This window comes from Xiphias gladius, chromosome 10, assembly GCF_016859285.1.
Source record: "Xiphias gladius isolate SHS-SW01 ecotype Sanya breed wild chromosome 10, ASM1685928v1, whole genome shotgun sequence".
NCBI lineage: Eukaryota > Metazoa > Chordata > Actinopteri > Istiophoriformes > Xiphiidae > Xiphias > Xiphias gladius.
In genome coordinates this window covers 19,884,060-19,906,975 of record NC_053409.1, presented here as the reverse complement: position 1 = coordinate 19,906,975, position 22,916 = coordinate 19,884,060, and the positions used below count along the sequence as shown (strand labels likewise).

The following is a 22,916-nucleotide window of genomic DNA, read 5'->3' as shown; positions in this document are numbered from 1 at the left end:
CTTCTACTTCCAGAGCAGAAGGTGTCTCAGGAGAGTAACAACACCAGAGGATTTGAGTGTTATTCTGTGCATTTTCACCTGCCTGAAGTACCAAATATCTGAATGTTACCATATAAGACATTGGTGCTGCTAAGTTAAGATAATATTATGGTTAAACAGTTGCTCCTATGGATTGTATGCACCCTGAAATCAGCCTACTGTGCAACTTCATTTTTGCATCCTTTCCCAGACCGAGTTAAATTCCAGTAAAATACCACAAAGGTCATTATTCACCAGGGAAACCAAACCTATTGCCGCTTTGCAAATCATGCACGTAGGAAAGAACTGAGCGGCAAATTCTGTTACTTGTTATATCAGGCGATATGTGAGGCTTTCCTCGTTAAATAATCACTAATAGTTGCTGCATATTTCTCTGCTTCACATTTAAGTCAAAAATACTGTAATACAAAAAAAAAATGAAAAAGGGTGAAAACCTGATAAACAAAAACCTGTTGAACATGTGCTGTCATGGACAAAATGTGCCTTGTGAATGTGAAGTTTGGTCTTGAAATGTATTTTCCAGTAAAAAAAAACAAAAAACAAATTTACAAACCTGACATTACATGTACACCATTTCAGGTCCTTGTCATTCTGTTGTTACTCGAATTTAGCTATTCCTGTCACACTCACAGTGCAATAGGAAATTCAAGAGTAAATGGTCTGAATTGACAGGAATGACTGTTGGCTTCCAGTGAATGAGCATTAAGAAATGAGGCTCAAGTGACCTCGGTAGATCTGAGACGACATTAAAGCATATAAAGTGGACATGAAGAGAGTGGAAAAAAAAAGGATTGATTTGGTGCTTTATGCTGATGGTCATGACTCATAATTATTACCAACAACAGAAAGGCCTCCCTGCTATTATGATAAACAGACTGCATTTATTTAGCGTCTTACAATGCCTCATACTAATCTGCACACACACCCATTCATACACCGATAGCGGGGGAGCTGCCATGCATGGCCACACTTCGACACGCTATGTGGGGGAGAAAACCGGGAACCAACCATGTCCTCCCCCACACACAAGCAGCGGGCTGACTCAGCAGAGATGTACAGTATGGCCGCTGAATGAGCTCTGTAAAAATGTACATTATATTGGAAGACAACTTTTTTCATGCATTTTTTTCCCAGGCATTGTGGGTATTCACTAACTGCAGAAAACATTCATCATGACGTTAGCTGACACATTGCTTCAGGGTGGAAATTAAGTTCTTTAAAGAGCTTTTTGTAGCTACATTACTACAGTACTTTGAATAATACCAAAGGACAGTATGTACATTTTAAAAAGGACATGTTATAACTACAGCTACTTTTTTTATCATGATTTCTGCGCAGCCAGCATTCTGCCCTTTCATACAGACTGATGTGCCCTTGAAAAAAAAATAAATGGTGTACTTGTTCCTTTGTTCTGATAGCAAAAATCTTTGCAACAGCTGTTTGTTTTATCCCGAGTTCTTTGAGGTCTATGGGACAGTAGAGATTCAGAATGTAGTCCTGGTCATTCAAGACCCTGATCTCCTTAAGGTCAACTCCACATGGAAAAACACAACAGCATGGAGTTATCGTGCCTCTGTGGACAGGAGAGGACACAGTGAGCGATATGGGCGTTTTAAGCCCCAGTGAGGTTTTGTTTTCTGGCTGTTCTGATACCCCGTACACCTCTGCACCCCAGCCCAGTCCACATAGCTGTGTGTTTGTCTCGACCCCATACAGTTAACGGGGAAGTCTGCTTATGAAAGCGGCTGAGAAGGGCAGAGGAGATGTAGCGGAGTGATTGGGCTGGTTTCAGACTGTGTCCCTCTTTTTATACCTTGGTTCATTCCCCTTTAAGGTAGCCGTTAGCATTATTTCCCATCCCTCTCCTCCTCTCTCTCATCCTCCCACCACCAAAAGTTCCTCCTGCCCCTCCTCCACCCCCGGCATCCAACTGATAGTTTGACCATCCATCCTCAGGCCCCTCATGGAAGCGCAGCCGCAGCGTTTTGCGGATAACGAAGCGCTCCACGATGAAGGAGGCGCAGAACCAGGGCACAGCGTACTCGGCCGTGATCAATCCCATGAAATTGTAGCGGAACTCGGAGTAGTCCCAGGGGCATGCGTTGAACTGGCGCAACAGCAGCCCCGTGCCAAACTCCCACAGGTACGTCCATAAAGTGTAGATGATGCAGCGCAGCAGCACGGGGCAGAAGCCACGCAGCTTCAGGTACATCCGCTCCACGATGAGGATGCAGGTGCCGTAGATGAAGAGCGCCCACACGCTGGTCACGCCGGGGAATTTCCAGTTGCAGTTCACCACAAACTCCCAGGCGGCAGTGAACATGACCTCACAGAAGTAGCCATGGATGGCGTAGAGATACCAGCGTGACAGCGCCGTCAGAGGCACAGGAGCCTCTGGCGTTTCCAAGGTCACCATCCTTCCTCCTCCCGCTTTCACTCAAATTTTCTGTCTATGCTGCTGAGATGCAGGACAAGGACAAGAAGGGGAAGGAAGAGAAAGAAAGGTGTAAGAAAGTGACGACACACACAAAGGCAACACACTGTAATATATCAACTCCATCAAACTTATTTTAAAGTTTTAATTATTAAGAAATCCTCTTCGTCAAAACAAACCCCGTTTTTGAAAGTGTTTATGCTTGGAATTTTTCTGCAATAGCCATTTAATGTATTTACATTCAATAACCAGCTCTATATAGGAGTTTTCATGGTTAGCGTCAGAGTCCAATTACTGCTAATGCAAAGATTTCGTACTGCCGCTGAGTCACAATAAAAGGGTTGGGGTGGCTTTTATTATGAAGAAGCCAACGCTGTTAGTGCTTACCACAATCAGTCATCAAAAATGCATCTACAAAACAAAACAACAGTAATTTTATGCATTTTTTTTAATGAATTTTACAGCAGGTCAGTTTTAAATATTTCAGCTAAAGTGAGCTGTTAGATGAACAGTTGCAGGTAACTTCAACTGTTCAGAAAGTAACCAGCTCCTTTTACTGTGCGCTGCTGTTGTATGGAAAACTACTTGTGCTGTGCACAGCATGAAATCATCTGGATTACTCAGGACTTAATGGAAAAAAAGATTACTGTCTGACTTCTTTATTAAAACAACTTTTTCTGTTCGGCTGCACTGTAAACAGATATACTAGTCAGTGACCTGTAGCGTTATACCACACTTGCTGTTATCTCCAGTAGCCACTGTGTTGCCAAAACCACCAGGACTGAAATCTTAAAGATTACGGTTTTGATTGCAAACAGTGCCAACCCAAAGCTCAATTAAGGACAAAGCAATGAAACACTCAATTAACATTAGAAAGATTAAATTACAGACTGCAGGCTACAGAGCACTTAAACTCTACGGCCTTCCCTCAGTTGATGCTATTTACTGACTGACTGAGGGGGTTACTTATGTAAGGTACAGCTTTATCATCTGACTGCCTACATCATGTGCTCTTATTCCAAATCCCACAGCTTGATGCACACAGTCTTTGGTATCAGGTGTCAGGAGGCCCACGCAGGGTTTGATCCTTTCTCTACTCTATTTATCACACCCCATGTCCCATAAAAAACACTGAGGGCAAATAGCATCATACCACATACTGTAGCTGAGAAGGCCACTGACTGTATATCATCTACTATATAACGGTTCCGGATGCAACTGTGTCATAACAGCAACCAATATACAATGGATCACAACCGCTCTGTAAAATACAAGCTCGGAGCAGTTAGGAGTACAAAAGCTTGTCTGATGAACAAAAGCTGATTTTTTTTTTTGGCTCTTGTTGTCTTCAAAGGCTGGCTGGGACCAAGAGTGGGCCCATGGGGATTGGCACATTTCTCCCAAACAAGGAACAAGGGTTTCATGTGAGGAGCTGGGCCACATCAATGGATCAACTGACCTGCATGCCTGGGAAACCTTACTCTTCTCACCTATCCAAGCAACCTTGGGTCAAACAATATTTTGCAAAAGATTGTAAGCATATTGCTTTACCTTGTTGAAGAGACCTAGATGCTATTAATCTAAGCTATGTTGCCTGTTACAGTAAAGCATTCTAAAACTGACTTTCCCCTATGACTTTTAGGTTTAAAAACCTCAATCATGTAAGCATCAATACAGGAATGTTTAAAAAAAAAAAAACATTTTAGGATGTATGCTTAATCACTTTTTTGATAAGAGTTAAGGCAGGCAGACACTATACAGATTAATCAAAATTCTAACCCCAAACTGGTCACCCCTGACTAATTTTAGAATCGCGCCGATATGCTGCCTTATTGGTTGTCATTTGACGTTTAGTTAGTTTGAGATGGTCGCATAGTTGGATTAATTGCCTAAAGGATCAGTGAGCTGGGTGGTGGATAGGCGGCTGGGTTTCTGGTATGTCCGAAATTTTGGTCGGCAGGCTTACAGGCAGAGCAATTTCAAAGACTGGTTTCCCACATGTCGGCTGGTTATAAACTGTAGTTAGCTTGTTTTAATATTATCAGAGTAGTATTATACACGTTAAACTGGGCTGCAGAACTGAAAGACTCGAATATCTGTTTTTTGATTCTTACTTTCCATTCATAATGGAACTGCACAAAGCAATGCTGCCTTTCTCTCTTTTTTTCAACATTGTTGATTGTTGTCAGCGTCTTGTTTGAATAAGCTTTTTTGAATTGTCAATGGACAAAATCAACTGCTGATTCATACTGCATGAGCATTAAAATCACATTTTCTAGCTGTGCAGAAGAGCAGATTAAAATGTACAGCATTAACATAACGTACAAGATAAATAAAAATTCAGTGTCCGCCCAGCTTTAGATGAGAAGATCGATGCCAGTCAGATGTATCCAGTAATACTGGTTATCTTAGCTTAGCATAGAGACTGGCAACTGGGGGAAACAGCTAGTATAGCTCTATTTTAAGGTAACAAATTTCTTTATGCTAAGATAAGATAACTTGCAGCTGGTTGTCGCCTTAAATTTACAATAGAGATTAGAGTAGACATTAGACATTAGAGTGGTATCGCTCTTCTCATTGAACTCTCATCAACATATCAAAAAAGCATATTTCCCAAAACGTCCAACTACCTTAAACCTAACAGCTAAATAACATTTGTTCTGTGTCAAAGCCCTATTGTCATAGATCCAAGCCCTCTCTTTGTTTGCCACCTTGTGTTTAGTTTTCCCTCTCATCTCTCACCCGAGGATCACATGCCATTATTCTCTCCACACACTTTTCTCTCCCTCTTTCACAATTGAGTTCCCCCTGCTCTTTCCATTCGCCTGTCTTTCTCCAGCACAGACAACATTTGTTCAGCACTCACATGCACAGTAAGTTGCTAATGATGAAACATTCTGAATGCAATTTTCATTTATCATGATCACTCCTTAAGACGTTTAGCAGCGTCTCTTTGTTTTTACACTGCATTTTGTGAACACACAGGTCACTGGAAATCCCTGATTTTTTTACTGTGCAAAGGCAGATTTGTTTATGCCACGAAATGTTTAGAGAGCAGTGTTGTAAGAGGTTTCTGAGATTCTTGCTAAAGCAGGTGGAAAGAGTGAATGCATGGTTGCTTTTACCAAATTTTTTCTTTGATAAAGTGAAAATGGGGAACTTCGAACCAAAAAGCAAGATCCTCTGCTACAGAAATAAATGAAAATGTGATCTTAAAGCACAAAAACAATCAATTAAACAAGGTTGAAAAAGAACCTACTAATAATCTCAACCACTTATGGTACTTACACATTGTTATCAGAATTAATGTTACTGTGATATATTGATGTTTTAAACAGATTTAATCCTATTTTGTGTTGTGACATGTTACTTTTATTTTTGCTTCGACTCTTTTTAGACAGTCTGATGTTTATGTTACTCTGTTTAACAGCTGGGATTTACTTCAATCAAAATAAAACTTTCTATCAACTTGTCAAATGTTAATTCACATAGAATTATCAGACTGTTTAAGGTCAAAGTAAAGGCAGTACTATGAGAGAAACAGGTACCGTAACTATGGTTATAGCTGCTACTTGGCTAGCCAAGCTGCTAATTGCTAGTGACAGCTACAAGGGTTGCTAAGTGACATCCATAGCTGCTCGCTAACTTTAATTGTGACATCAGGCTCATATTTGGTTAGCATAGCTTAGCTGCCAACTGCTGTGGACAGTGAATAAACAGTCACAAAGCAATTAGCAGCAGTTAGTAGCTATGCTTATGGTTGCTAAATGCCTAGAATAGTTGTTAACTGCTTTTGACAGACAACCGGTTGACTGTCATTTCTACGTGGCTGGCAAAGCTGCTAGCTCCATGTGTGTCACAATGGTTGCTAGGTTGCCAGCATGGCTGTTAAATGTTTGTCACAGTTACAGTGGTTGCCAAGTGGCTAGAACGGCTGTTAATGCCTTGTGGCTATAAAATACAAAATAACTGCTTAGTTGCTAGCATAGCTGCTGCGTACTTATGACATCTGGTTTGTAATTGGCTAGCATAGCTGCTCACTGCCTGTGATAGTGACAAGCAGTTAGCAGCAGATAGCAATGGCTATGGTTATTGTGATACACACAATAGTCGCAAGGTGGCTGGCATTGCTGCTAACGTTGTGTCATTGACAACCTACTACAGTTAGCAAATATGGCTATGGTTTCTATGTGGCTAAAATAGCTGTTAACTGCTTGTGACAAGCACTATTGTGTCACTGTCACTAGTAGTTAGTAGCTATGTTTGTGGTTGCTTAGTAGTTAGCATAGCTATTAACCGGCGGTGCCGAAATGGGCAAGATGGGAAAACATCATGTAGCCTAGCCTTGTAGTAACAGTGTCTAAATGTAAACTTAAGCCTTGATTTTAGATTGTGCTACCTTTTGTAGCAGTTCATTAACAAGTAAAACCAAATACAAACAGTATACAGTTCTTTTTAAATTAGCTTAACTGTATTAGTGTTAATATTAAATTAAATTTCCTTTGAACTGCCAACAATGGCTGTGTAGCCATTTTGCAACTGGTTTGTTGACACTTCTGTAGTTTGTTTCACCAAGTGGGAGATAGCATAGCTGTCATACTGTAAAATTGCTAAAACATCCTTATATATATATATACTTGGAATATTTACTAGGAGAGTGACATGAACAAAGTGTTTTCTCTACAATATGATTTGAACATGGCATAAGTTTTAGTCCTGACTTGACTGTAAAAGTCATTGAGTGTTACTAATGGACACGCCAGATAAATTATTACCATACTTTTCTGCTGCTTACCCTCTCCTCTTTATAGACAGCAGGGAGCTGACAGGAAATTAGGGGAGAGAGATAGGGGATGACATATAACAAAGGTCCCTGGCTGGACTCAAACTTTGGCGGCTGTGATTCCCTGGTCAGCATCTTAAAACCCTTGGCCTCTAGGACGCCCTTACCCTTTCTGCATGTATTTTGGTATATCTATTGACTTGTTGCCTCAGCATGACACAGTTCACACACTGGGTGCTATTTGATTCTACTGCTGTTGTTGTTGTTGCAGCTGACGTAGGATATCGCCCACCAACCCGCCATCCCACCGGCTCACTCATCGGCCCAATATATTGATTGGCAAGTTTCCTGCCAGCTCTTGCTGCGGCAACCTGCTTCGCGATTGCACTCTATTGAACCCCACTGTGGGACATCACAATGTGATGGTGATCAGAATGGCAGATTTGATAGAGCTGCCTGCTTTGCAAACCTCATGATGACCGCTGGGAGACACAATGCAGATGGGGTGCTGTCTGAGCTGAAAGGTAGGGAAGTCTAACCATGAAGTGCCAGGGGTTTGTCTGAGAACACAGGGAAGACACCAACTGAGTGTGTGTGATTTTTTTAATGAAAGAAAAAGGGAGAGCAATATAGAGAAAGGGAGTGTGCGAGAACAAGCTTTCAACTGAAGGTTCTGGCTGAAAGAAGGCTGACAAGTCTGTCAATAAGATATTCCTCTGACAGCAGGTAAACAAAGCCAAGCATGAAGACAACACACTTATATAATGGGGGTCAGCCAAGGTTGACTTTAAAATAAAAATAAAAAACAGAAACAAAGAGGCGCCTCTACTAGGTCGACAGCATGCTGACAGCTGTGAACTCTGACACCGAGATTTAATCAGAAACCTAACACTTTGCTGACCTTACATCACAATATAATCCCTGTTCGTGTACTGTAGCTCTCTGGCTTTGGCTGTGGCACAGATCCCAGGCCTATGCAGACTTTTGGAAGGTCACTTTGGGAGGCTGCGGTGTAGTTTATAGAAACCAGCAGTATCCAATGCAGTTAAGTGCCAGTGACCAAGGTGACCTAACCACTGCTTCATCACTGGTGACAGAAACAGCAGCTGCGAGAAACATGCCCTTGTAGTTGCATCTTTCATCATAAAAATACCGTAGATGTAAGGTCAATATTTCTGTTCTGCATCTTATTGTCCTGAAATAGACAAGCCAGGATACTGAAAAGCTGACAGGACAGGTGATTTATCAATTAGTTTATTGAAAAATGGCAAATCACCAACAATTCTGCTTAACAATTCATTGTTTTAGTAATCTATCAAACAAAAATGCTAAATATTTGCAGTATCCAGCAAATATTTAGCATTTTTGCTACATTTATAAATAGTAGATTTATAAATATGATCCTTTGCTGCTTTTCCCTGTTTTATAACATTATAAATTGAATACCTTTGGGTTTGGGCTGTTAATATGACAAAAACAAACAATATGAAGACATCACCATCATTAAAACTTAATCATTTATTTGAAAAGATTATCAATAATTCAAACAATATTGTACCTTTGCAGTTAAAGCTGCAACGGTTAGTCTATTAATCGATTATTGATTGTTAATTGAAAATTGCTCTCAATTTTGAAAATCAGTTGATTGTTTCAGCAAAAGTGCCCAAAACATTATCTGGTTCCAGCCTCTCGAATGTGATGATTTGCTTTGTGATTTTTTTTGTCATATGACAGCAAACTGAATATTTTAAGGTTTTGGACTCGTAGTCGGGCAAAACAAGCGGACTGACGACATCACCGTGGTCATTTTTTCACCATCTTTTAACATTTCATAGACTGAACAGTTAATCAATTAATAGAGAAAATAACTGGCAGATTAATCGATAATGAAAATGACTGTGAGCTGCAATCCTACTTGTAGTTCTACTAATCTGAAAACTGCGTGCTGCACATACGGTAAGACAGGTCTTCGGTTTGTTAAGTCACCACTAATTTACCCTGATCAAAGCTGCTTCATTGTGTGTGTGATGAGCAAGTTATTGAGTGAGTGACGAGAGCCGGTGTCAAGTCAGGGGGAGAGTAAGAGAGATGGACAGGACATGTGTCGGGGGTGTGGGACAACCTTCTGAGGCAGCACAAAATAAACTGATCCCGATCAGGCGAAATTGCAAAGGCAGGTCAGTTACCCCTGAAACAGCAAGCTGGCTCTTGCTCTAAACAGCATCAAACGTCTCGCTTGTCCATCCGGGGCAAGTCTTCGGAAAATAGGGGTTGTAATACTCTTTAAGACTACGGTATACTTGAAATAAACTAGTCTGTACAAAGTGTCGTCTAAAACTGAAAAGATTGATTGACTAATCAATCGACAGAAAAATAATGGCAATTATTTCAATTATCACTTAGTTGTTTAAGTCATTTTTCAAGTAAAACTAGTGAAAAAATGCAAGACATTCTCTGGCTCCAGGTTTTAGAGCTTAGTGATACAACAAGCACTTTGTTTGAGGCATATGACTTTAACATACAGTATGTTTCAGCTGCACTATTCTTGGGTCTTCGCTTCATCAAGAAGAACCTCTATATTTGACTCAGACCTGTACAGTTTTTGCAACGCAAATTCAATGACCCTCTTTTAAAAAGGTCAAATTCAAAGTTTTCCTGTGTCATCATATAAACTTTTCTTGTAACATTTATTTTCCAGTTAAGCTTGCAGAACATTTCCCCCAAACTTTATAGGTCTATAGCTCCGCCAAAGCTGCAATGATTAGTCAACTGACAGAAAAGTAATGAAATATATTTTAATGAACAATATACAGTAAGCCATTATTTCCAATGGCGCTGTATAGCATTCTTAGCATCATCATGGCATGTGGGATTACGTATTGTGTTGATATATATTTATAGTGCAGCCTTACGGCAGGAGAGAATCACAGCTCTGCCAAGCTGTTTATTGTACATTTTGGCCAACTGATTGGAGTGAAAATGAAAAAGACGGAAGAGCCTTGTTTTAAAAAAGATCATATGTTACATGTCACAACAAATGATTATTTTCATTAATCTGCCATTCATATTTTTCCATTCATATTTTCAGTAATGGTCATGTCAGAGTCTTCAAATGTCATATTTTGTCCAACGAACAGGATATTCAATTTATTATCACTTATGACAAAGAAAAGCAAAACAAATCCTCACAATTTTGAAGATGCAAGAGGGGACTATTTGGTATTTTTGCTTGAACAAGGACTTAAGCGATTAAATCAATTATGTAAATAGTTGCAGTTTTTTTTTTCCTGACGGCTCTTTACACTAATTGATTAAGTGCCTAATCATTTCAGCTATACAGGAGAAGACGATGTATTCAGAGGAGATTCAGACGCTCTTTTTGGTGAGGTTGAACAAGAGAACAAGACTCAAAACAACCTCAAAGGCTCGAATAGAAAAGAACAGATGCACAGAGAGATAGTGAATAGATTGGCAGCCATGGGAATAACTTGCAGGGAAAATATGAACAAATTTATAAACCAAAAATATAAGATTACCAAAGACCATAATTATTCTTGGTGTTCTAGGAAACTATTCACATATTTCACTTATTTCATTTCCATTACGGCATTCTCAGCAAGTGCAGGGTTTCAAACCACCACACTTCTCCTCCCCCCAAATCCCAAGATTACCCCAGAGACACATAAAGTATCTGAGTATCACAAACAAGTTCATCTTCTGATAGAGCTGGAAAGACACCACGAGGGCTGAGACTAAAAGCCTAGACGCACCACAGCCAACAGAGGCTCATATAACTTTATAGTAAAGCATCCTTTCTATATCCGCAAGGTTAGTGCCTGGTGAAAACAGAACAGGCAGAGTGGTGGGGGAGGAGGGCTTTCTGTAAACAGAGTGGTAGGAGCTGCACTCTGAAGGGGTCCTATCCAAAAGGCTCTATTGACGGGGAAGAAATAACATCTGTGGTTACCTGAGGCTCATAACTCTTATCTACCTGACAACCTCTAAAAAGAGCTGTCACGTCACTTTGGTGACGCACCATCCAATATACTGGATCAGCATCAGGATTCTAACTTCATTAAACAGATCAGGTATCAGCCAGTCACTTTGTTCGGTAACTGTTGTTAGAAAGTTGAAAAAAAATGCATTAGAGCAAGGAAATAAATGAATTTTAAAATCGATACTCAGATTAAAGATTCAAAATCTCCTGAGCTTTGGTTACAAAATCAAGATATATGTTACATGTTGTCTTTTCAAGGTCTTTAAGGTTGTGTTACAGTTAAGTGATAGAACATTTTACCTTATCTAAATTTTCTTGCTTGTATAATACTAAAGGTATTCTTTTTAATTAATGATATTTGAGTACTCAATATTTGAGTGCTAATTACCATCTAGTTATTTTATTTACAAATGGTTTTACGATAGATTTTTCAGAAAATGTACTATACTGAGATTTATCCCTGTCATGACATACAATTAAATATACCATGATTTTATCCATATCACCACTCATTCAACTCGATTTTATAAACTTTTTAGAACAATATTATTAAAATTTGCCCATTGGTTGGTTTTTTTTCTCATTTAAACCATAACAATACTGCTGAATTTAAAAAATTTTTATCTCTGGACCAAGGTATAAAAACCGACAAAAATATAAAAAGTTTATGGGTGGGTTGGTATTTGAATACAAGTTAAAGAAGAAATAAAAACTGATGATCAGTTCCACACAGTCAGGTACACAAAGAAAAAAGGTGTTTGGTATTGGAATTGGTACTCAGTATTTACCAATATCCTGACTGTAGGTACTGGGATGGAGAGGAAAAAGTGTGATTGGTGTATCTCAGACTCTTTCGTGAGGTGTTACTTTCTGCGGATGTTGTGTATCAAATATTGGAGCAAAACACCTCCTGGTCCCTTCAACCGTCACATTACACATACTGACGTTGTAGCACAGTGTGGAGTCTGTTTCATCATCGGTATTATGAGAAGCGGGAGCGCGCTTGAGTTTCAATCTACTCTGACTTTTGATATATTATTTTTGGTTATCTAAGCTGCTGTGGGGAGGCCTTCTGTTGTACCTCCCCTATTCTGTAATTTACTGTCTCTCTGTCTGTCTCTGAATCATCCCATAAATATCACTAAATTACCTTTAAACACACTGACCTTTACCATTCAAACTTCTCTGAAAGTCTCTTCTCTCTCTCTCTCTCATTCCCCTCTCCCCCTCTCCCCAACACACTCATTACAGCTCTTGAGCTCTTCGCAGTTTAATGAGAGACCCTAAGACATGGGAGCTAAGCCCTCTGTCCTGAATAGCATGTGGGTCATGCTCTGTAGATTAGAAATCTTGAAGCAGCTAAAGAGAAAGGAGGAGATTTACTGGTCATCATGGTGCAGTGGAGAGTAATGCCTCTAATGGAGGGATGCATGCGCATGTTAATCTGTTATCAGACAAAGAAGCTTTGTAATCAATCATTGACAATGCATAATTGATGCTGGCTGCTGTGCAAAGGTTTCAGGGCCAAAGATCTTTGAAAAACAAAAGAGATTTGGAGCTAAACCGTCACCTGCTTTTAACAAATATTTAGCATGCTATTTAGTGTTACTGCTTGTGTATTAACCCAAAGTAAAATTACCCAAAGTAACATTTTTTTTTTAAATTTATCTAAAGGTGTAATCAGGTGCCTAAATTGTAACAAAAAACTCCCTTATACAGACTTGCATCAAACTAATAGCCTGACCGATACTGGATTTCTGAAGCTAATAGATATTGATACATGAGAGTTTAATTGATGTTGGATGATGTATTGGTAAATATTGTTTAAACATAACTGCATAACAGACATTTCAATCGGGACCCCTTAAATTTAGTTATTAGAGACATGAGACCCCAATATGTACTGACCAGGACATTTTACAGTTGAAAAATACACTTGTCAGTCCTCTCAAGTGGACAATTTAATGGCAGCACTGTCTCAAAATTACCTCAAACGTCCTTTCATTGGTCTACTAAAACTTCTTAGTAATTATCAGCCAAAACATATACACCGATACAGATATACTGTATCTGTGATAAGTTAATATTTTCCAAGCTCCCATTTTTTCTTATTTTCTGTCATTTGAAGCAGTTAAGTTTGTGTATCTCGTAGTTTTCCCAACGTGTGTCTTGAACGTGCATGTTTGTTTTTATTTGTTTAATTGTAGAGCATTTTGTACATATGAACAGCGCTACAGTACAGAAAATAAAGTTTTGTCGTATTTGAAGATATTGTTCCCAGTTAAAAACACAGAAAAATCTTTTGGTCCAGCGAGGGACACTCTTCTCTTACTTCATAATCAATTTTAAATGCTTTAACTCTAAATGAATATAACCAGCAACTGTCTTTTTGTTGATAATTGTTAAAAAAAAAAAAAAGAAAAGCCACATTAATCTACTTTAATTCAGTTTTGTAGGTAATAAAACATAGAGACTTCTAAGTCTGTTGTGTTAAAACATTAAAGAGGAGCTGAAAAAACCTGTATCATGGAAGATAGCAGGCCCATTTACACACTATACTACAATCATTTGGTACGAGAGTCCTCACAGCTGAGGTGGGCTGAATGTTATTTTAACCAGTGTTTCATTTGGGGATTCGTGTCGTGCGGGCTGGTGTATAAATAGGGTCGAAAATGTCAATACAGTCAGAGCAAGGCTGTGGGGTAATATAGGCTACCGAGGCAGCAGCAGGGATTATCTCACCCCAAATGATAGTGAACTGCAGGCCTTATATGGAATAAATCGATGAGGGATGTTGGAAATCCTACCCCCAGCCCCCACGCAGCCCAATTCTTCCGCAAGGAGCCCCAACGAATGTCACCGGGCTTTGGAAGTGAAACCATGACGGCAACGAATCGGTTCTGTAGATACTTTCTACGGGATGTAATTACGCTACATGGCCAAAGTCATTTTATTTTGTCCCTGGCAACTACGGGCCAGTGCGCAGGCCCGGCTGCTGGGACTCCGCTGCAGCATCAATCCTCCTTGCCGATGAGCAGTGCGGTACGTTAATCCTCTATAAATAAAAATAATACTGAAAAGTGCAATTTAACGTGGGGGACTTGAAAACACTCTCAACTCCCCCAGAAAGCATCACTGAGATCCGCAAGATACACGGGCTGCTGCTAGTGTCCTCACCGAAGCTTAGATCGCAAGTTGTCCATATTTTAACAGGTGTAACAGCCCAACTGTGCATAAAAACATGCCGAATGAAGAGGAATTCATCCCGTTTCTAAAGAAAATGTCCCGCTGTTTTCTTAGTGTAAGTTAAAGTGTATTACATTTGGGACAGAGTTTACCAAAACACGCTTGCACAGCTGCCAACTTGCAGGCGAACACTCATTGAGAATAGCCGAAAGCGATTCCCAATCGACGGCTAGGTAAAGTAAGAAAACCAACAAATGTGTCGTTAGCATGAACAGACATGCTTCCTTTAGCCTAACATGTTGAATCCGTGTCGCTGAGCAGTCGGCTCCTGCAGACGGACATGAATCATCCTCAGTGCAGGTTTTTTTTTTTTTGTGTTTTTTTTGTGTTTTTTTTTACCTTCAAATTGGGCTCTGCGGTGTCTCCCCCTCACCGCACAGGCCAGCCGATCAAACTCAACGCCGGCTCAAATTGTTCAGGGTGTCTCGGCGGCCGGCAGCTGCTCGTCTGTTGTCGCCCGGCTTCACCTCCGCGGTGTCTCTGCTCTCGGATGGAAACTGACCATTTTACTTCACTGCAGCGGCGGCGGCGGCAGCAGCAGCAGCACATGCTCAGACAGACTCAACGCAGTTCTTGCATCTTGCGTTAACCGTTTCTTCACCGCAGCCCGGAGTCCAGACCCACAGACTGATAGTGGAGTGGAGGGCTTCTCAGTCAGCCAGTCTGGATATAAACAGGCTTACATTAATTAATATTAAAGCACAGTGGTCATCCCCCCCATTCATCATTTATATGCAGTATGCACATAATGAGAAGTTACCTTTAAGGAGTTTAAATGCTGTCTTGTCGAGGGTTAGCTGGATGAGAAGATTAGCTAAACATGAAGCTAGAAAGCAGCCGCTTAGCTTAGCATAAAGACTGGTCACAGGGGGAAACTGTTAGCCTAGCTGGCTAAAAAAAGTTGTGCCTGTCCAAAAGTAACAAAATCTACCTTCACACATGTTTAAAGCTCAATAATTAACACTTTCTATTCCCCCACCCCCACCCCATTATGTACAAAATCAAAATTTAAAAAATAACTGGTGGTTTTTATGGTGGTTAATGGGACACAGGCGGTTAATACCAGACCTGGTGGGGTTGCTTGCACAACCAGTGTTTTCCCCATTTCCAGCACAGCTAATGGGCTGCTGGCTGTAGCTTCATATTAAATACACAGATGGGAGAGTAATATCATTTTTCTCATCTAACTCTATTTTCTAAGCTAATACATTTTTTTTATTAAATAAAATATATACTTTCAAAGAAAACAGCAAGCTACACAAGCAAATACAGCATGAATTAGCTAAAAACCAAGTCAAAGGAAGAGAGCCAATGTAGTTAAAGCTAGCTAGTGAGATAGCCACAGCTAGAAGAGAAATCTACTTACTTACTTTTCCTCTCTCGTCATTTCCTGTAATTGTTATATATCAAAGATAAGGAACTAACATCTCAGATCATTTAGTTTGTTATCCCACAGCTAAGTAATGTTAGACGAGAACTATGTCCTTTCAATATGAGGTTGGCTTATAGTTATTTTAGCTTATAATAAAAGCTGTAAAGTTAGCTTGGCTCTGTCAAAAAGTAAAATTTTGTTTAGTTCTCATCTGTTTAAAAAACTGTAGCGGGAATATGACACTTTGTGATTTTAACAGTGGATATGTGTCTTGGCTGTGTTGTCAAGCAACTTCCAGTCTTAATGCTAAGCTAAGCTAACCGGCTGCTGTAGCTTAATATTGAACTGACGGATATGAGAGAAGAATGATTGTCTCGTCCAACTCAAATTTTATGCTTTAAAAATCATATGATTTCAAAGAAAACAGCATTTTAAATTTGCAGTTATTGCAAAACTGAGAAGTAAAGCTAAAAAAACCAAACCAGAGTCAAAGCAAGAGAGACAAATCCAGTCAAAGCTAGCTTGAGAATTATGCTGCCTTCAAGTGGAACTCGTGAACTCGTGGTTACAACACGGGAAGTCATGTACACGGTATGCTTGGCGTTCAAGTCACGAGAAAAACCGCTGATAGGCCACAGCAACAGGGACGCCACAGAGGCCAACAGTTTAACAAGCTGGCAGGCCGGTAATGTAATGCAGGGAAATGAGAAGGGATAATGACTGAGGGAAAAGATGAGGCCGTTGGGAATATCAACATGTGCCTCAGACATGTTATAAAATTATGAAGAAAAACTCTATACAACTAAAATTACAACACATTAACATTCCATCTGAGAAAAATGAACTTCCATTGCCTCTGCCATTTCTGAAAATGTCAGCAAACACGTCACAACTCGTGAACTCAAAGCTTTCAGAAAACTCTCGAGGTCGCGAATACCACAAGAGAGGGGGCGTCCATATGGACTCTTCTCGGGAGCGCGGTGAACGCGACCCCATTTGAAGGCAGCATTAGCCAAAGCTAACCTTGACTAAACCTAAAGTTACTTACTTTACCCCCCCCCCCAAGGTGTTTCCTGTTATTTACATATGTCAGTGATGAACTAACATTTTAGTAATTTAGTTTGTTATCCCGCATAAATAAGATAATAGCTAATCCAGTAATGGTGAGTAAAAACAACTAAAACTGTAGTGCTAACAGGTAACTGGCCTAGCTTAGAAATAACTGCCATCTCATCCTCTGACTGATGAAATAACCCGTTTGTTGTGGAGAAGCTATTTTTAAATCACACATTTTAATTACTTTATTATATTGATGCCAAGACATGTATTAACAAATGGCAGGTAAAACGATGAGAGAACACATTTGTTTGTTGATACTGCGTTTTAGCCTCATACTCCTCGATGTTTTTATATCAGTGATTTTTTTTTTGTTTTTTTTTGTAAAATAATCAGTCCATAAAGAACCAACTTTAATCGCTCACCAAAATTCTGGCACTTCTGCTAAATATTACCAAAATACAGAACAAGAGTAGCAGAAAACATGATGTTAAAAGTTGAAAACACTGAAGGTAACTCAAAACAGAACTACACGTAACTTCACCTGTTTCAAACACACGTCCCTTTAAAAGCTCAGAGCAGGTGAGGTGAGGTAATTACTCCCTTTATTCACATAATTGTGTGTGAATCCAGTCAAGCTCTGCACTTTCAGAGTGTGCCACACTCCACAGGTAATTGATCCCGCCTTCAATTTTTAGCTAAAATATGTTTCATTCTCAGCAAGAAAAATACACAGTACACAAGCATGTGCATCATGTCCAAACATCCATTGTTCCTCATTCCTGTTCAGACTTTTGTTCTCAAACTTTCAAAGACGTGGTAATGTTGTTTTCCCACACTGCCAGACCTTTGTGGTAACCTTGTTTATTCTTTCTTGGCTTCCAGCGGGATGAATATTTTAGGAGTTTGAAGAGGTGTGAACCCTGACGCATCCGTATCCAGTGAAACAAGAAGAGGTGACACCTGCACCAATGATAATGTCTCTTTCTCTTTGTATTTTTTTTTTTTATTTTTTAAGAAAAGAGCCAGGAGCCAGTGTTTGTTAGGCGTGTAGCAGCCTGAAGCCCATCATTATGAGTGTCAACCACTTCAATAACATGACTATAATTTACTCTTAAACTATTTCCTTCAGCAGAGTAGGATCAAGTGGTTGAGTCACATGGTCTGGCTGCTATAATCAACCGCAAACAAGTGCTTAGGTAAGGACTTGCCATCAATCATTAGTGAAGTTTAACAGTATTTTTCAAGCTCCAATGTCTTACCTCTTTTATTTAATTTCTTTTATTCTAATTTTATTGTGGTGTGGTGTTTTATTTATTCCGTTCCTGTTTCACTCTGTACTTTTATTTGCCGCACATGATTTTGTCAAAAAAATAAAGGAAATCGCAGTATTAAAGTTTGATAACAGTGCAGAGCTGCGATAGAGTCTGTGCAGCAGAAGATACTTCACTGGTGCAGCATTAGTCCGTGGCGGCTTCATGGCGGACTTCCAGTAACATTAGCACTGTACATTCTGATAAAGCGTGCAGTTGTAAACCTGATGATATATGATAATGTAGCGCAGGATGTGACTGAAATAGAATCTAATAACTGCGTCCATTCCTTCCAGTTTTAAATGGTCCTCCAAAGCGCCATGTCCGCAACAACAAGACGTGAGTGGTCACTCAGTGATTTGAAGAGCGTGTAATAATGTTATCTCATTGCTCAGGCCGTCTGCAATCCAGATACGATTTCGATTGGACATCAGCGTCAGATACTAAAATACCGAACGGACGCCTCTTTCCAGCATCGACCTCAACCCACAGGTGAGTGGACAGGACCATTCTTTCTATGATAAGCAGGAGTTGACCTTGCAGATACAATAAATATCGAGTTTCTCCGATGCGCAAATAACCTCAGGCAGGGGTGGAGAGTACACCTCCCGGTAAGAGACCACGGGAGTGGCTTCAAAAAAAAGATCAAACCGTATTTCAAGCCTGGACTAGAACCCTAATCAAAATCTACACAGACGTACAGATTGTAGTTCACAGATTCTTTGCATGCAATTTGAAAGCGCTAGAGAGTATTTTCACAGAAAACTGGGAGAAAAAATTACATTACAATTACACAGAGTCTGTGCAAAGCTGGCAGAGACAAACCCAAGAAGATGCTGCAAAAGCTGCCGGTGATTCTTCTAGGAAGTACTAAACAAAAAAGTGTCGGTGTGACTGCTGTAGCAATAAACAGCTGTGCACTTGGCAACAAGCTTGGGAATGTGAGGAAACTGCACTTTTGGTTAATTCAGTTTTTTGGACAAATGTTACACCGATGTAAGTAAAAAACATGTATGTACACTTATGCACTGTAAAGCTTTCTAATTTCAATTTATTGAAGACTTTCTCTACTTATTCTTTGCTCCCTTCTACTATTGTATCTGCACATAGCTTTCGAAATGTTTGATTTATAGCTCCTCACGTGATTTGTTTTGCTTATGTTGTTTCGCTGTGCTCTAAAAAACACTCTTTACTCTTTACTGTTCCACCTGCTGACTGCTGCAGAGAATCCGGCCTTTGCACTTGTTGTGACAATGTTGTAAAACTACATGTACTCAGAATTCCCCTCTAAATGTCCTATAGAAATTAAACTGTAATCTTTATTTGGTTTAAATAGATAATTAAAACAATATGACTTTAAAAGATGTAACCACTTTGTAAAATGCACAACAATAATGGTTTAGGGATTTGCAGAGCTATTAAAATACCTGTTTTATCATACGTGAAACATACATTTTCAATATGATATTACATCAAAATAAAGTACAGTTTTTTAGTAATTACTCGCTGCTCCACTCCAGCAAATGTTCATCTTAAAGTATTTGTAAAAATACAAAGTTTAATTTTACCTTAACTTTCCTAAAATTAGCAAAAGGAGCACTTCCTTGGACCTCGGCCAGAGTGCTCTCGTCCATTCCTTGCCTAAAACTAGCCTGGATGCCGCCATTTTCACATTTACACTTAATCTCTTGCAGTGTACTTTTTCACGAACCACAGTCTAAGTTTAAATCCTTTTTTTCAGGCATTTCCCAATGGTTGTATTTGTACCGTTTACTGTAGCAGCTCTGCTTGTGGATCTGTGGCTTTTCAGACAAGAAAAATAGTTTTGAAACTGCTCTCATCCCCACAGTTTTCGCTGTATACACACATACAAAAATGTTCACCCAGGTGTTGTGATCCTTAAGGGTTTAAGAAAATTTTCCAAAATAGTATCAAAGATTTTAGCTTTTTACATATGCACATTTTTCACTTGCTGTATCTTACCAAATGTACATATGGTGGATCCATAAAGAATTCATACCCTTTCACTTTTTTTCACACTTTGTGTTGTAGATTTCATTTAAAGTGGATAAAATTGCCATTTTTTTCCATAACACTACACTCAGTAACCCGCAATGACAAAGTGAAAACATGTTTCTAGAAATCAATGCAAGTTTATTAAAAATCAAAAACTCAATACAAAGGTAATCGGACCCTTTGCAGTGGCACTCCAGACTGTGGTCAGATGCCTCCTGTTGGCTTTAGTTGCCCTTTAGACGTGTCTATAAGTTGACTGCAGTCCACCTGTGGCAAACCGAATTGATCGGACTTAGTTTAAAAAGGCACACACCTGCGTATATAAGGTCCCACAATTCACACTGCATGTCGGGACAAAAGCCAAGGCATGAAGTCCAAGGAACTCTCTGAAGCTCGCGAGGTAAAGATCAGGGCAAAGGTATGAAACCTTTTCTAAACCTTTGAGTGTTCCCACTAGAACCCAACGGTCAATCTAACGCAGCTTCAGAAGTCCTCTGAAGAGATGGGAGAACCTGCCAGAAGGAAGACCATCTCAGCAACACTCCGTCACTCATGGCCTTCATGGTTGAGTGGCTAGATGGAAGCCACTTTGACTAAAAAGGCGTATGACAGCCCAATTGGAGTTGGCCAAACGGCACTGGAAGGACTCAAGAGTGTGAGGAAAAGATTCTCTGGTCTGACGAGACAAAGCGCGAACTTTTTGGGCAGAACTCCGAGCAGCACGTCTGGCGATCACCAGGCGCTGCTCATCGCCTGGCTAATACCATCGCCACGGTGGAGCACGGTGGTGGCAGCGTCACGCTATGGGGGGGAAAGCTTCTCAGCAGCAGGTGACAGGGAGACGGGTCAGAATTGAGGAGACGATGATGATTGCGCCCACAGAGGAGGCCCTTGAATAAAAACCTGTTCCAGAGTGCAGGCGACCTGAGACTGGGGCGACGGTGCAACTTCCAGCCCGACAATGACCCCTAGTATCCAGGTTGGCTAAACTTGTAGGGACTTTCCTAAGAAGACTCAATGCCGTAATTGCTGCAAAGGGGGTTTCTACAAAGTACTGAACTAAGTGTGAGAATAATTTTGTAACAGAGGTTTCAGTTTTTTTTTAAATAAATTTGCGGGGAAAAAAAATTCTAAAAACATGTTTTCACTTTGTCATCATGGATTACTGAGTGTAGACTGATGAGCAAAAAGTGAAGGGGTCTGAATATTCTCTGAAGCCTAGTCTATCTAAATCTAAGAGGTACGAGTTATAATTTAGGGGAAGTTCTTGTCTGAGTGATGCGACTGTCCTCTATTTATTCCTCCACAAGACTATCCGCCTTACACAGGTGTACGGTGGTTTTCTCCCCCTGAAAAATGTAAAGGCGGTTACCGGTTCGGTCGTCACTCTGGCCCTCCTCAACCAAAGCACCTTCATGACAGTTGAAGTTGGTTGATTTCACACTTCAACGTAAATTTCTGCTTTTACGAGACAGGCAAATTGTGTCAGGCTGATAAAACTTCTCAGGGAAGTACCTCTGGCTGACACAGATGTTAGACCAGCTGCTTCCCAACCAAAAGCAAACATGCTGCTTAATGAAAATACTAAGACGCTGTTGGGGACAGTTGATGAGGGGCTTTTTAGACTCTCTGATACGCACCGACACACCGTCTTTCAGCCAAAACAAGCAAAACGGCTTAAGAAAACTTTGTCCTAGTTTTCAAAACATTAAAAGACATAAATAAATGGGCCTTGAGTGAATACTGCTTTATCAGTGAGTAAGCTCTTTTAAATCAGTTAAAACCTTTTTTAAAAATCCATGTTTTACTTTTTAGTTCTAATATGTAAATGTTTTCCTGTTTTTCTTTGTTTTTTTTGCAGGTGTCACCCTTTTAATCTCATATTGTTGTTTTTTTTTAGTAGTCTGCTTCATTCTGTACTTTTAATGATCTGACTGTACTGGATTTATTCTGCTGAATTGTTTGATCTCGGGTTTCTCACAAAACATACTTTGCAACTGTTTTGAAAATAGTTTTATATATTATAAATATTATTATAACTGCTGTTTCCAAGGTCAAGAACTAACTATCAAACTCAACATCTAAATGGATAGTGATGGATACAAGAAAAATAACTGTCTGACCAATGTTTATATCAGTCACAGAGAACTGAAGAGTTGTGTGCTGTGAAGACAAAGCTAGTGGTGAACATCAAATAAAGATAAACACATCGACAAAATGACTGGACATGAAAGCCGAGTACATTCCTGCTTTTTAGCCGTTTTTAGACTTTTGCTTTCAAAACACGTTTCTGTTTGTGCATTAAATCTTTCAGGCACAAGATATATAAATCAATTAGGAATTAAAATCTCCAGTCATTTTGCATATACCCTGTTTGCATACCTGTGTGAGTCAGAAAAATGAGTAAATACCAGCTTGAAAAAGAACAATGGGTGCAAGTTTTGACACCGCTGACCTCCGTGCACAGACACCAAAAGAAGAGGGAAAATCAATTGTCTTTTTTAATTACATTATAGAAGCATAGATGCATTACTTGTGAAAAAGGTAGAAAAAACAGCAAGTCTTTCTCAATAAGTTAAACCTCTCTGGCAGAAGAGCAGGGCCGGCTCACAAAACAGAAGATTTCCCGTAAAGCATTCAAATTCATTGAAACAAAAAGA

At 39.8% G+C, this 22,916-nt stretch overlaps 1 protein-coding gene and 2 long non-coding RNA genes across 8 annotated transcripts in view; 2 read left to right on the top strand and 1 right to left on the bottom strand.

Moving 5' to 3' along the window:
- LOC120795033 overlaps positions 1–6,022 on the top strand; it is a 10,976-nt gene extending 4,954 nt beyond the window's left edge. The window contains exon 3 of the long non-coding RNA XR_005708198.1: positions 3,828–6,022. This is a non-coding gene — a long non-coding RNA (uncharacterized LOC120795033). The remainder of the gene's footprint in view (positions 1–3,827) is intronic.
- The window catches only part of tmem229b (transmembrane protein 229B), a 15,977-nt gene extending 583 nt beyond the window's left edge, over positions 1–15,394 (bottom strand). The window contains exons 1-3 of one of the 5 annotated variants that reach the window (XM_040136477.1): positions 15,260–15,394; positions 14,839–15,162; positions 1–2,497 (exon numbers count right to left, since the gene is read on the bottom strand). The exon at positions 1–2,497 is cut by the window's left edge and continues 583 nt beyond it. In XM_040136477.1, the coding sequence (XP_039992411.1) occupies positions 1,859–2,455 (597 nt within the window). In that variant the 5' untranslated portion in view covers positions 2,456–2,497; positions 14,839–15,162; positions 15,260–15,394 and the 3' untranslated portion in view covers positions 1–1,858. Of the gene's footprint in view, positions 2,511–13,995; positions 14,016–14,838; positions 15,163–15,259 lie in introns of those variants that run through there. The other 4 variants (XM_040136478.1, XM_040136474.1, XM_040136476.1 and 1 more) reach the window with 4 other exon arrangements.
- LOC120795032 lies at positions 14,013–21,379 on the top strand. 2 transcript variants are annotated; one of them, XR_005708196.1, is made up of 5 exons: positions 14,013–14,295; positions 17,813–17,883; positions 18,063–18,126; positions 18,636–18,732; positions 20,714–21,379. It is a non-coding gene; the product is annotated as an uncharacterized LOC120795032 (long non-coding RNA). The 2 variants fall into 2 exon arrangements; XR_005708197.1 differs by having other exon boundaries at positions 18,060–18,126.
- The last annotated feature ends 1,537 nt before the right edge of the window (positions 21,380–22,916 follow it).